We start from the raw sequence: 13,149 nt of genomic DNA, 5'->3' as shown, positions 1-13,149 counted from the left end.
TTAGTCCACTAGTCCTTATAATGTTAACATATAGCAAAACCCCCCAAAAAGGGGCCCAAAGTCATCAAATGTCAGTGAAAATTCCCAAATTGGAGTTACAAATTACCCAGTTCATGTTATATTGTAGTAACTTACCGTATTCGACTTAATAAGCGCCCCTCTCTAATAAGCGCCCACGGCAATATTTGCTAATATATTGTCAAGTGAACAATCCCAATTAGCACTCCTTCCGATTGAACAATGTAAACAAAACCGATTTATTCGTGTATAATACGCACTCGTGTGTAATATGCACCCTAATTATGGGCAGTTAAATTCTGGACAAATATATCTGTCGTATGTAAACATTTCAGGCTGTCAACATAAACCAGGGAATTTATCTTTCAACTCTGTTTTTTTTTCACCAAAATAATATTCTAATAAGAGCCCCTATTTTTAATTTTGAGAGCGCCCTGGGCGCTTATTACATCGAATACGGTATGTTACGGCTTTGTAGAAGTGACATGTATTGCAATGACCAATATGAGCAACACAACGATATTTCCCCAAATTGCCTGCCAGGGGCGCTTTCGGTAGAATGAAATCCTGGAGAAATCCCTGAATTTTGATACTGACAATCTCATTGCTAAATTCAGAATTACTCATAGAAGGACTCGGGTACAAGCCCACAATCCAATGGAATTGGAACTAGACATTTGACTCTTATATCTGTTCACAAAGTAACTTACCCATGAAACCAGGATATTAATGCCCCAAATATTTTTATTAGATAATTGTGAGTCTTCTAAAATGGTGACTTTCCTTGTTTTTCTTGTCAAATAGGTCAAAGTAAAACTATTGTAATGTTAGGCCTTTTGTAAGAGGCGACTAACGGGATCGGGTGGTCTGACTCGCTGACTTGGTTAATGGGTGTCATCGTATCCCAATTATCACTGGATTGCAGCATGTCGGTTATTGTTTACAGTGTTATACACAGATAGAGATATAGTACCACATGTGACATGCTTCATCTTGGAGTTCTTAGTTCAGATGGTGACTTGGTAAACTTGCAATAGTTCCCCCCACCCCACCCAATCTCTGACCCCCCTATAGAGCTGCATGAGTGGCCCAATGGCCTCTCAGTTCACTGTGTAGAGTTGCATGAGTGGACCAATGACCTCCCAGTTCATTGTGTAGAGTTGCATGAGTGGCCCAATGGCCTCCCAGTTCATTGTGTAGAGTTGCATGAGTGGCCCAATGGCCTCTCAGTTCACTGTGTAGAGTTGCATGAGTGGCCCAATGGCCTCTCAGTTCACTGTGTAGAGTTGCATGAGTGGCCCAATGGCCTCCCAGATCATTGTGTAGAGCTGCATGAGTGCACCAATGGCCTCCCAGTTCACTGTGTAGAGTTGCATGAGTGGCCCAATGGCCTCCCAGTTCATTGTGTAGAGTTGCATGAGTGGCCCAATGGCCTCCCAGTTCATTGTGTAGAGTTGCATGAGTGGCCCAATGGCCTCCCAGTTCATTGTGTAGAGTTGCATGAATGGCCCAATGGCCTCCAAGTTCATTGTGTAGAGTTGCATGAGTGGACCAATGGCCTCCCAGTTCATTGTGTAGAGTTGCATGAGTGGCCCAATGGCCTCCCAGTTCACTGTGTAGAGTTGCATGAATGGCCCAATGGCCTCCCAGTTCATTGTGTAGAGTTGCATGAGTGGACCAATGACCTCCCAGTTCATTGTGTACAGTTGCATGAGTGGCCCAATGGCCTCCCAGTTCATTGTGTAGAGTTGCATGAGTGGACCAATGGCCTCTCAGTTCATTGTGTAGAGTTGCATGAGTGGCCCAATGGCCTCCCAGTTCATTGTGTAGAGTTGCATGAGTGGACTAATGGCCTCTCAGTTCATTGTGTAGAGTTGCATGGGTGGCTAACTGTCCTTCCAGTGTCTTGATTCAGTGTCACACCTCATGTATATATACATATACACTGAATGCAGGGGGCTCTGACTGACGATGAGGCTTTGACTCCTACTGGACAGATGTTATCGCGGCTACCAGTGGACGTTGTCATCGGCAAGATGCTCATCATGGGCTCCATCTTCCATGTGAGTCTTTGTCTGTTGTAAATGTACATGACATCTTCCCTGTGAGTCTTTGTCTGTTGTAAGTGTACATGACATCTTCCATGTGATTCTTTGCCTGTTGTAAATGTACATGACATCTTCCATGTGAGTCTTTGTCTGTTGTAAATGTACATGACATCTTCCATGTGAGTCTTTGTCTGTTGTAAATGTACATGACATCTTCCATGTGAGTCTTTGCCTGTTGTAAATGTACATGACATCTTCCATGTGAGTCTTTGCCTGTTGTAAATGTACATGACATCTTCCATGTGAGTCTTTGTCTGTTGTAAATGTACATGCCATCTTCCATGTGAGTCTTTGTCTGTTGTAAATGTACATGACATCTTCCATGTGAGTCTTTGTCTGTTGTAAATGTACATGACATCTTCCATGTGAGTCTTTGTCTGTTGTAAATGTACATGACATCTTCCATGTGAGTCTTTGTCTGTTGTAAATGTACATGACATCTTCCATGTGAGTCTTTGTCTGTTGTAAATGTACATGACATCTTCCATGTGAGTCTTTGTCTGTTGTAAATGTACATGACATCTTCCATGTGAGTCTTTGTCTGTTGTAAATGTACATGACATCTTCCATGTGAGTCTTTGTCTGTTGTAAATGTACATGACATCTTCCATGTGAGTCTTTGCCTGTTGTAAATGTACATGACATCTCCCATGTGAGTCTTTGTCTGTTGTAAATGTACATGACATCTTCCATGTGAGTCTTTGTCTGTTGTAAGTGTACATGACATCTTCCATGTGAGTCTTTGTCTGTTGTAAATATACATGACATCTTCCATGTGAGTCTTTGTCTGTTGTAAATGTACATGACATCTTCCATGTGAGTCTTTGTCTGTTGTAAGTGTACATGACATCTTCCATGTGAGTCTTTGTCTGTTGTAAATGTACATGACATCTTCCATGTGAGTCTTTGTCTGTTGTAAATGTACATGACATCTTCCATGTGAGTCTTTGTCTGTTGTAAGTGTACATGACATATTCCATGTGAGTCTTTGTCTGTTGTAAGTGTACATGACATCTTCCATGTGAGTCTTTGCCTGTTGTAAATGTACATGACATCTTCCATGTGAGTCTTTGTCTGTTGTAAGTGTACATGACATCTTCCATGTGAGTCTTTGTCTGTTGTAAATGTACATGACATCTTCCATGTGAGTCTTTGTCTGTTGTAAATGTACATGACATCTTCCATGTGAGTCTTTGTCTGTTGTAAATGTACATGACATCTTCCATGTGAGTCTTTGTCTGTTGTAAATGTACATGACATCTTCCATGTGAGTCTTTGTCTGTTGTAAATGTACATGACATCTTCCATGTGAGTCTTTGTCTGTTGTAAGTGTACATGACATCTTCCATGTGAGTCTTTGTCTGTTGTAAATGTACATGCCATCTTCCATGTGAGTCTTTGTCTGTTGTAAATGTACATGACATCTTCCATGTGAGTCTTTGCCTGTTGTAAATGTACATGCCATCTTCCATGTGAGTCTTTGTCTGTTGTAAATGTACATGCCATCTTCCATGTGAGTCTTTGTCTGTTGTAAATGTACATGCCATCTTCCATGTGAGTCTTTGTCTGTTGTAAATGTACATGACATCTTCCATGTGAGTCTTTGTCTGTTGTAAATGTACATGACATGACATGGTCTAGTGGTAGAGCGTCCGCCTTGAGAGCGGAAGCTCCGGAGGTCAAACCCTGGGCACATCATACCATAAGTTGTTAAAAGATGGTACTTGTTGTTACCCTGTCTGGCGCTCGGCATTGAGGGGCTAAAACAAGGACTGGTCAGCACGGAGTCAGTATAATGTGTCTGATCGGGGTATTCATGTTAAACTACAGCATGGTATCTCAGTGGGCTAGCACTATAACACACGAGAAATTCCTTTTCACTGCCAGTATATCTAATAGTTGTGACGCAAACTCTCTCCTCCCCACCGCAAGGGGGATGTCCAGAACCCCTGGATCTGTTCTCTGGATTCACCTATGTCCTTCACATACCGTTATATGGGACAGCCAAACTGATGGCAACAGCTCAGATGATGCTAGGTCATCTTCCTCTCACTGTTGTTTGATACACATCAGTACCTACATCAACTGGTTTGCTGGCGGTATCAGACTTGTCATCTCCACCGAAAGATCAAAATAGACAACAGAGTCGACATGAGCCTGGAACAGCTGAATTCCATACGCAGCTCTTTAGATCATATCCACAAGATGCAGGAGATCTCGGGGCAGCTCAAGTAGGGATGTCGGCCCTGTTTCTTCTCACACGGCACAATCATCTCTTACGGCAGAAATGTCAAGAGCATCCTGGAGCCGCTGAAGAGAGGAATGCTGCCACAGCCCATCAGTTCTTCAACGGAAGAGTACACTCCTTCCATGACGAGGTTGCTCGGTCTACTAAAAAGTTCAAGAACTCTGTCATCAGCCTGGCTTCGTGGATAGAGAAATGTCCAGCAGATTATCAAGTTCAGCCAGATCCCCCCAAGTGAAGACATGTGACATAAGGGCAGGACTCTTTTCATGTCCCAGAGGAAGCCCCTGTCGAACATCAATCGTCTCATGTTCAGCATTTTTCTACAAATTCTGTTGACCTTGCTTTTCACACGGACATCAATTGCAGACTGTTGCTGTTCAACCCAATGCCAACCCCGGGGATGTATCATGCGTTATTTAGTAAACTGGAAGTCATCACTGACGACACCTGGCTGTTCGAGGTTTTAGAAGAGGCTACAAACCCCGTTTTCTACAACGTCAAAACCTTTAGGTCTAACCACGGCATCAGGTTTGCTTATCTAAAGCTAGTAAGACTGTACGGCTATTTCGACTACTTCATCAGGCTGATCAGGAGAAGTCGCAAATATAGCAAGTCTTCCTCATTCAACTACTCTCATATCTGGGCTTCCTGGTTGTCCCTGACAACCTGAGTTAGTACCCACTCAAGACATCAACTGTGCTACTATACTGATTTGCTTCATTGCCTGAGAGATTCTATCAAAGAAACGCTTCAAGGAATGTTGACTGCTTGAGTTCTACTACTTCACGACAATGCCTCTTCTCACATCTCTCAACTTGCAAGGGCTGCTGTGCGACAATGTGGGTTCGAAGAGCTTCCTCACCCTCCATGCATGCCAGACCTGGCACAAAGTGATTTCCACCTGTTTCCTAAACTGAAAGACAACCTTTGTGGAAAATGGTATGACAATAACGATGACGTCAAAGCTGCCATGAATGGGTTTTTCAGGGTGGCTTCAGAAAACTTCTTCCTGACTGGAAATGAAAAGCTTCACTATTGATATGAGAAGTGTATTGAAAAGCAGGGAGGTTATGTTGAACAATAAAACACTTTCACGGTTTAGATTTTGTTTGTTAAGCTTAGAACTTTTTCACCAGCCCTGGTGTGTTGGTGAGATGTATGGGGATTTTCTCACATGATAGTTTCACATTGTGCAAATCTATACATCTTCAAGTATGTGGCCTATTAGGCACTGGAAGATAACCAATGTATAATACATGCCTTGGAGATTATATTGGGTACTGGAAGAAATCCTATGTATAATACATGCCTTGGAGATTATATTGGGTACTGGAAGAAATCCTATGTATAATACATGCTTTGGAGATTTTATTGGGTACTGGAAGATATCCTATGTATAATACATGCCTTGGAGATTATATTGGGTACTGGAAGATATCCTATGTATAATATATGTCTTGGGTATTGGCTTGCTGAGACTTTGATCCACCTGGATGCAGGTCCCCTTACTGTATCAGAAGATGGTGCTGCCTGCTCTTTATGATAACCTACCTAATTGGGCTACTCATCTCAGACGTATATTATTTAGATATGGATTTGGTTACCTATGGGTATAACAGAAAGTTGGTGACAATGTTTTATTCAAATGTCTTTGTGACCGATTTGGGACAAACATTGTCTGAATGAACCTCAATTCCAAAGGTTAAGTATCTTGTAGCCATGACATGTATATGTCTAGAATCACTTAATTGCCATTATTTATAACATGCCAATCCCAATTGTATTGTACTATAATGGGCATTGAATTTGAGCATGAGTTTTGTAATAATGTTTTCTGTTTCAAACTAAAATAACTGTTAGAAACTGGTAGTTATTTATTAAATATACATTAAGGTATTAAAATAAGGTATCAAAATCTAAAGAGCATTGCAGTGTTCTAAATATAAAACCATAAATACATTGCCACATGAACTAAAACATTCAATAGTTATCTATACTGAAACAATGTTTAATCTGAATGCCATGTAAGCTATGACTTAAATTGTGGTGTCTAAGTATCAATGTGAACAAACCTTCAACTCTATAATCCAACTATAAAAATAATATCCTAAAATAACATTGTCGACACCACCTGATTAACTCTGTATTCAATGAATCTAGACAGCACCCTTATTACCTGGGGGGGCGGTCGGGTAGCCTAGTGGTTAAAGCGTTCGCTCGTCACGCCGAAGACCCGGGTTCGAATCCTGACATGGGTACAATGTGTGAAGCCCATTTCTGGTGTCCCCCGCCGTGATATTGCTGGAATATTGCTAAAAGCGGCGTAAAACCAAACTCACTCACTCACTATTACCTGGGGCTAATCATCTAAAACAATAAACATCACCAACCACCTAATTGTGAAACAAGTAATTTTTCTTCGCTTCTTCTCTTTTCAGGTGTGTGTTTTTGTCGTTTGAACTTGTAAACCAAATATATAAAAAATAAGGACTAAGCAGATATTGATAGATATTAAATAGAACATCACTGAATCAATTTTTCAGATAAAAGCAATAATTGTTTGCAGTATGCAACATTAAGGGGTCCTATAGGTTTCCTCCTGTAATACATGGACCTAGGGAACCCCTCAACCTAAAATATTCAGCATAAGAGTTATGTCCCTTGGCTTTCAGTGGTGAATGTTTGTGGACAATGTGTATTGAAATATCCATGGTTAAATTGTATACATTCTGTTAGTTTTATGAACAAACAATGGTGTGTCATCATTAAATGGCATCAGCATGAAGGCTATGTGTAAGGAGTCCACTCATCACTACACAATATTTGGGGCATGGTTCGCCCAGTCGTCTAAGGCACTGTAATTCGCTGTGCAGAGTTGCGTCCCTTGGGCATGCCAGAAACCTATGATTATGGGATCGAATCCCGATTCAACCCGATTATGTTTCTAGGTTTGTCAGCACCATACCCGTACTCGTGGGTTTCACAGAAATGGTAAACGTCTAAGACCTGCATCACTTCGGGCTTTCCTCCCACATTGACACGCAGTGATATGACTGGAATACTGTTAAAGGCAGCGTTAAATACAATTCACTCACTCACTCACTCTACGCCATATTTACAGTGTCATGTAGCCTGCTTAGTGTGTCCCGGCACAGATGAAGATGTACACAGTTCATGAGTCTGCTGTTTCATCCTGTAGATAGATCCTCCTCCTCCTTTTTATATCATTGAGAAGCACGTATGCACAGCCTTAAATACTGCAGTGAACAAGTCATCATCATGGTAGTCATTACGAGTTATACGTGTATATATCAATGTCAGCTTCAGAGTGTGCTTAACTTCAGCCGTTTCATATAACCCCCCTCTTCTCTGTAATAAATAGAACTGTCATAGTGAGGTGAGTGAACATTCTGTTCAATAAAACAACTGTCATAATCTTCTGTTTATTCATCCCCCAGATGATAGACCCAGTGCTGACGATCGCGGCTGCCATGAGCGTACAGTCTCCGTTCACTATGAAGGCCCACCAAGACAGAGATGCTATTGTAAGTATTGTGGCTCAACCTGTAACCACGACGCATTCCAAATTAATAAATGACACCAGTGTGTGACTGTGGCCACTCGTAAGAAGCCAAAGCCTGTAATATTTTGGTAGAGTAAGATGAGCTAATAATAGTCCACATGCTGAGACAATTCTACTGAAGAAGTCTCCTAAAGAGACACGGCATGGAAAAAATAAGTCTCATTAATCCAACACAAGATAATCTGACATTCGGCTTTTTCCGACACTAGTGTTGGGAACTGATTAAATCAGTGCTATTTAGACCCGTTAATCCGATAGTCTCTCACTCCGGCTCCAACACACTTAATTTGCAATGAATTACTGAAATCACTCATTAATCAGTCTCGTTAATCTGACAGTGTTCAGCGTACTCCATGGTCATCTGCCCGCGAGTACACAGCCCCGTGTTTTGATCTGAGACGAGTCGGCTTGTGGCTGGATATTACAACATCTGAAGAGATAAACTTGCTCAACAGTAAACAATTAATGCTTTAAATGAACAATACAGGATTAATCACAGGCTTAGATTACCTCAGTCTCATGAAAATCATATATAAGTTCTCGCTACCGCTGAGGGCATCCCATTACAGGTCACGTCAGAACGTCCTTTCACAAACTTTGACTGACAAATGAAATGACTTACAGGAAGTCGACATAAGTCACTGATAAAGCAGCTTTCTTGAGCTTTGCGACACTAGTTTCAACCTTGCGACTTCCATTCCAGACTATGCTTTTTGAATCTGTCATACAGTCCGTAACAACAGTTTGGTGTTAAGCTTAAGAGGTTGCATGATTAGAAAACATATTCCGCTAACAGTACAACACAACAATATGATTTTTTCCTTTATCATATTTTTATAACATGTTTGAATCGTTATCTGTCGTGTAGTTGTTTGACCTTGATGCTTCTTAATTTTGTTTATCTGACATTCTCAGTAATCCAACATTATCATGTCGGATTATTGTAAGTTGTGTGGGATGTGGAATGTTCACTGTGGCCGTCTGTCTGTTTTGTGGGATGTGGAATGTTCATAATGACAGTCTGTCTGTTGTGTGGGATGTGGAATGTTCATAATGACAGTCTGTCTGTCTGTTGTGTGTGATGTGGAATGTTCACAGTGTCTGTCTGTCTGTTTTGTGGGATGTGGAATGTTCATAATGACAGTCTGTCTGTTGTGTGGGATGTGGAATGTTCATAATGACAGTCTGTCTGTTGTGTGGGATGTGGAATGTTCATAATGACAGTCTGTCTGTCTGTTGTGTGTGATGTGGAATGTTCACAGTGGCTGTCTGTTTGTTTTGTGGGATGTGGAATGTTCACAATGACAGTCTGTTTGTTGTGTGTGATGTGAAATGTTCACTGTGGCCATCTGTCTGTTGTGTGGGATGTGGAATGTTCACTGTGGCCGTCTGTCTGTTGTGTGTGATGTTGAATGTTCACTGTGGCCGTCTGTCTGTTGTGTGGGATGTGGAATGTTCACAATGACAGTCTGTCAGTTGTGTGGGATGTGGAATGTTCACTGTGGCCGTCTGTCTGTTGTGTGGGATGTGGATTGTTCACTGTGGCCGTCTGTCTGTTGTGTGGGATGTGAAATGTTCACAATGACAGTCTGTCAGTTGTGTGTGATGTTGAATGTTCACTGTGGCCGTCTGTCTGTTGTGTGGGATGTGGATTGTTCACTGTGGCCGTCTGTCTGTTGTGTGGGATGTGGAATGTTCACAATGACAGTCTGTCAGTTGTGTGTGATGTGGAATGTTCACTGTGGCCATCTGTCTGTTGTGTGGGATGTGGATTGTTCACTGTGGCCGTCTGTCTGTTGTGTGGGATGTGGAATGTTCACAATGACAGTCTGTCAGTTGTGTGTGATGTGGAATGTTCACTGTGGCCGTCTGTCTGTAATAACTTTCACCTGAAGACTTGGAAAAAGGTGCTTCAGTAAGACATAATAACATCATCCTCAAAGCATTATCCAAACTGTCATACCTAGAAAACTTGAAGTGACGGTTGTAATGTTCTAGCATTCTAAAGTATGTAGTTTTCTGCCTGAAATATTTTTCATCCATAGCGATGCATTCATCAGTTAAATCAGGGACTTACATAGATTTGTTACTGCTGGCAGACCGATGAGAAGGCAGGATTTTAAAATGTCATTGTGGAGTTCGACCTAATTTTTGGATTGTCCCCAGGCAGCCCGGAAGCCCCTGGAGTCGGATCACGGAGACCCCTTCACACTGCTCAATGCCGCAGATGAATGGATACAGGTACACATTGCTTACCATGGCTTACCATTGCTTACTGCTTCAATGATTGGCAAAGTCGCACAATTGCAGAATTCACATTAACTTAATCATGATCACTGATTTTACACGAGTTCTGCATAAAAGAAAATCATCAAACCAACATTTGAAATTTTACAGATATTTGTACTTACTAAAACAATATTCACTTTGTTACTGCTGACTGTCATTAGTAAAGAAATCATGAAGGCTAGCTTGATGTTATGTTTACTTTGAAAATGAAAGTGTATGAATTCCATGAAAATCCTGTGATATATTTAGAAACGTTGATCTGTGCATGACAGGAATCAACGGTTTGTGAGTTATTTATCACCATTGTCTGTACCACTTTTGGTAATCCCTTCCAGCCTCAATATATTGACATGGTTGCCATGGTTACTGTTAACAGGTGAAGGCTGAGGGCCGAGGAACCCGGAAATGGTGTCAGAGACGCGGTCTTGAGGAACAGAGGTTCTATGAGATGAACAAACTCAAGCGACAGTTCAGAGACCTCCTGAAGGTAAGGATAGATCTTCTGATTGATGTACTGGTAGGTCAAGTGGATAATTACCTGTACTGGTAGGTCTGTACTGGTAGGTCAAGTGGATAATTACCTTGGTGGTAGGTCTGTACTGGTAGGTCAAGTGGGTACTTATCTGTACTGGTAGGTTTGTACTGGTAGGTCAAGTGGGTACTTATCTGTACTGGTAGGTCAAGTGGATAATTACCTGAACTGGTAGGTCTGTACTGGAAGGTCAAGTGGGTACTTACCTGTACTGGTAGGTCAAGTGGATAATTACCTGTACTGGTAGGTCTGTACTGGTAGGTCAAGTGGGTACTTATCTGTACTGGTAGGTCAAGTGGGTACTTATCTGTACTGGTAGGTCAAGTGGGTACTTATCTGTATTGGTAGGTCAAGTGGATAATTACCTGTACTGGTAGGTCTGTACTGGTAGGTCAAGTGGGTACTTATCAGTACTGGTAGGTCAGGTGGGTACTTATCTGTACTGGTAGGTTTGTCCTTGTAGGTCAAGTGGGTACTTATCTGTACTGGTAGGTCAAGTGGATAATTACCTGTACTGGTAGGTCTGTACTGGTAGGTCAAGTGGGTACTTATCTGTACTGGTAGGTCAGGTGGGTACTTATCTGTACTGGTAGGTCTGTACTGGTAGGTCAAGTGAGTACTTATCTGTACTGGTAGGTCAAGTGGGTACTTACCTGTACTGGTAGGTCTGTACTGGTAGGTCAAGTGGATACTTACCTGTACTGGTACGTCAAGTGGGTACTTATCTGTACTGGTAGGTCAAGTGGGTACTTACCTGTACTGGTAGGTCTGTACTGGTAGGTCAAGTGGGTACTTATCTGTACTGGTAGGTCTGTACTGGTAGGTCAAGTGGGTACTTATCTGTACTGGTAGGTCAAGTGGGTACTTATCTGTACTGGTAGGTCTGTACTGGTAGGTCAAGTGAGTACTTATCTGTACTGGTAGGTCAAGTGGGTACTTACCTGTACTTGTAGGTCTGTACTGGTAGGTCAAGTGGATACTTACCTGTACTGGTACGTCAAGTGGGTACTTATCTGTACTGGTAGGTCAAGTGGGTACTTATCTGTACTGGTAGGTCTGTACTGGTAGGTCAAGTGGATACTTACCTGTACTGGTAGGTCAAGTGGGTACTTACCTGTACTGGTAGGTCTGTACTGGTAGGTCAAGTGGGTGCTTATCTGTACTGGTAGGTCTGTACTGGTAGGTCAAGTGGGTACTTATCTGTACTGGTAGGTCAGGTGGGTACTTATCTGTACTGGTAGGTCAAGTGGGTACTTATCTGTACTGGTAGGTCTGTACTGGTAGGTCAAGTGGGTACTTATCTGTACTGGTAGGTCAAGTGGGTACTTATCTGTACTGGTAGGTCTGTACTGGTAGGTCAAGTGGGTACTTATCTGTACTGCTAGGTTAAGTGGGTACTTACCTGTACTGGTAGGTCAAGTGGGTACTTATCTGTACTGGTAGGTCAAGTGGGTACTTATCAGTACTGGTAGGTCAGGTGGGTACTTATCTGTACTGGTAGGTCAAGTGGGTACTTATCTGTACTGGTAGGTCAGGTGGGTACTTATCTGTACTGGTAGGTCAGGTGGGTACTTATCAGTACTGGTAGGTCTGTACTGGTAGGTCAAGTGGGTACTTATCTGTACTGCTAGGTCAAGTGGGTACTTATCTGTACTGCTAGGTTAAGTGGGTACTTACCTGTACTGGTAGGTCAAGTGAGTACTTATCTGTACTGGTAGGTCAGGTGGGTACTTATCTGTACTGGTAGGTCAGGTGGGTACTTATCTGTACTGGTAGGTCAAGTGGGTACTTATCTGTACTGGTAGGTCTGTACTGGTAGGTCAAGTGGGTACTTATCTGTACTGCTAGGTTAAGTGGGTACTTACCTGTACTGGTAGGTCAAGTGGGTACTTATCTGTACTGGTAGGTCAAGTGGGTACTTATCAGTACTGGTAGGTCAGGTGGGTACTTATCTGTACTGGTAGGTCAAGTGGGTACTTATCAGTACTGGTAGGTCAGGTGGGTACTTATCTGTACTGGTAGGTCAGGTGGGTACTTATCAGTACTGGTAGGTCAAGTGGGTACTTATCTGTACTGGTAGGTCAAGTGGGTACTTATCTGTACTGCTAGGTTAAGTGGGTACTTACCTGTACTGGTAGGTCAAGTGGGTACTTATCTGTACTGGTAGGTCAGGTGGGTACTTATCTGTACTGGTAGGTCAGGTGGGTACTTATCTGTACTGGAAGGTCAAGTGGGTACTTATCAGTACTGGTAGGTCAAGTAGATAATTATCTGTTAGAATGAAGTTGTGGTAGGTCAAGTGGATAATTACATGTTGTCCTCTGAATATAGAATAGTAGATACATCACTGTTGATGTTGCCCTCTGTGGGC

At 42.2% G+C, this 13,149-nt stretch overlaps 1 protein-coding gene across 3 annotated transcripts in view; it reads left to right on the top strand.

Annotated features, from left to right (window-relative positions):
• The window catches only part of LOC124150233 (probable ATP-dependent RNA helicase DHX34), a 64,160-nt gene that overhangs the window by 27,572 nt on the left and 23,439 nt on the right, over positions 1-13,149 (top strand). For all 3 annotated transcript variants that reach the window (XM_048392421.1, XM_048392429.1, XM_048392427.1), the window contains exons 16-19: positions 1,974-2,081; positions 7,833-7,919; positions 10,124-10,198; positions 10,623-10,733. In XM_048392421.1, the coding sequence (XP_048248378.1) occupies positions 1,974-2,081; positions 7,833-7,919; positions 10,124-10,198; positions 10,623-10,733 (381 nt within the window). The remainder of the gene's footprint in view (positions 1-1,973; positions 2,082-7,832; positions 7,920-10,123; positions 10,199-10,622; positions 10,734-13,149) is intronic.

The sequence above is a fragment of the Haliotis rufescens genome, unplaced genomic scaffold (assembly GCF_023055435.1).
Source record: "Haliotis rufescens isolate VD_foot unplaced genomic scaffold, xgHalRufe1.0.p SCAF_1, whole genome shotgun sequence".
Classification (NCBI taxonomy): Eukaryota; Metazoa; Mollusca; class Gastropoda; order Lepetellida; family Haliotidae; genus Haliotis; species Haliotis rufescens.
This window is presented reverse-complemented; position numbering and strand designations above follow the sequence as displayed.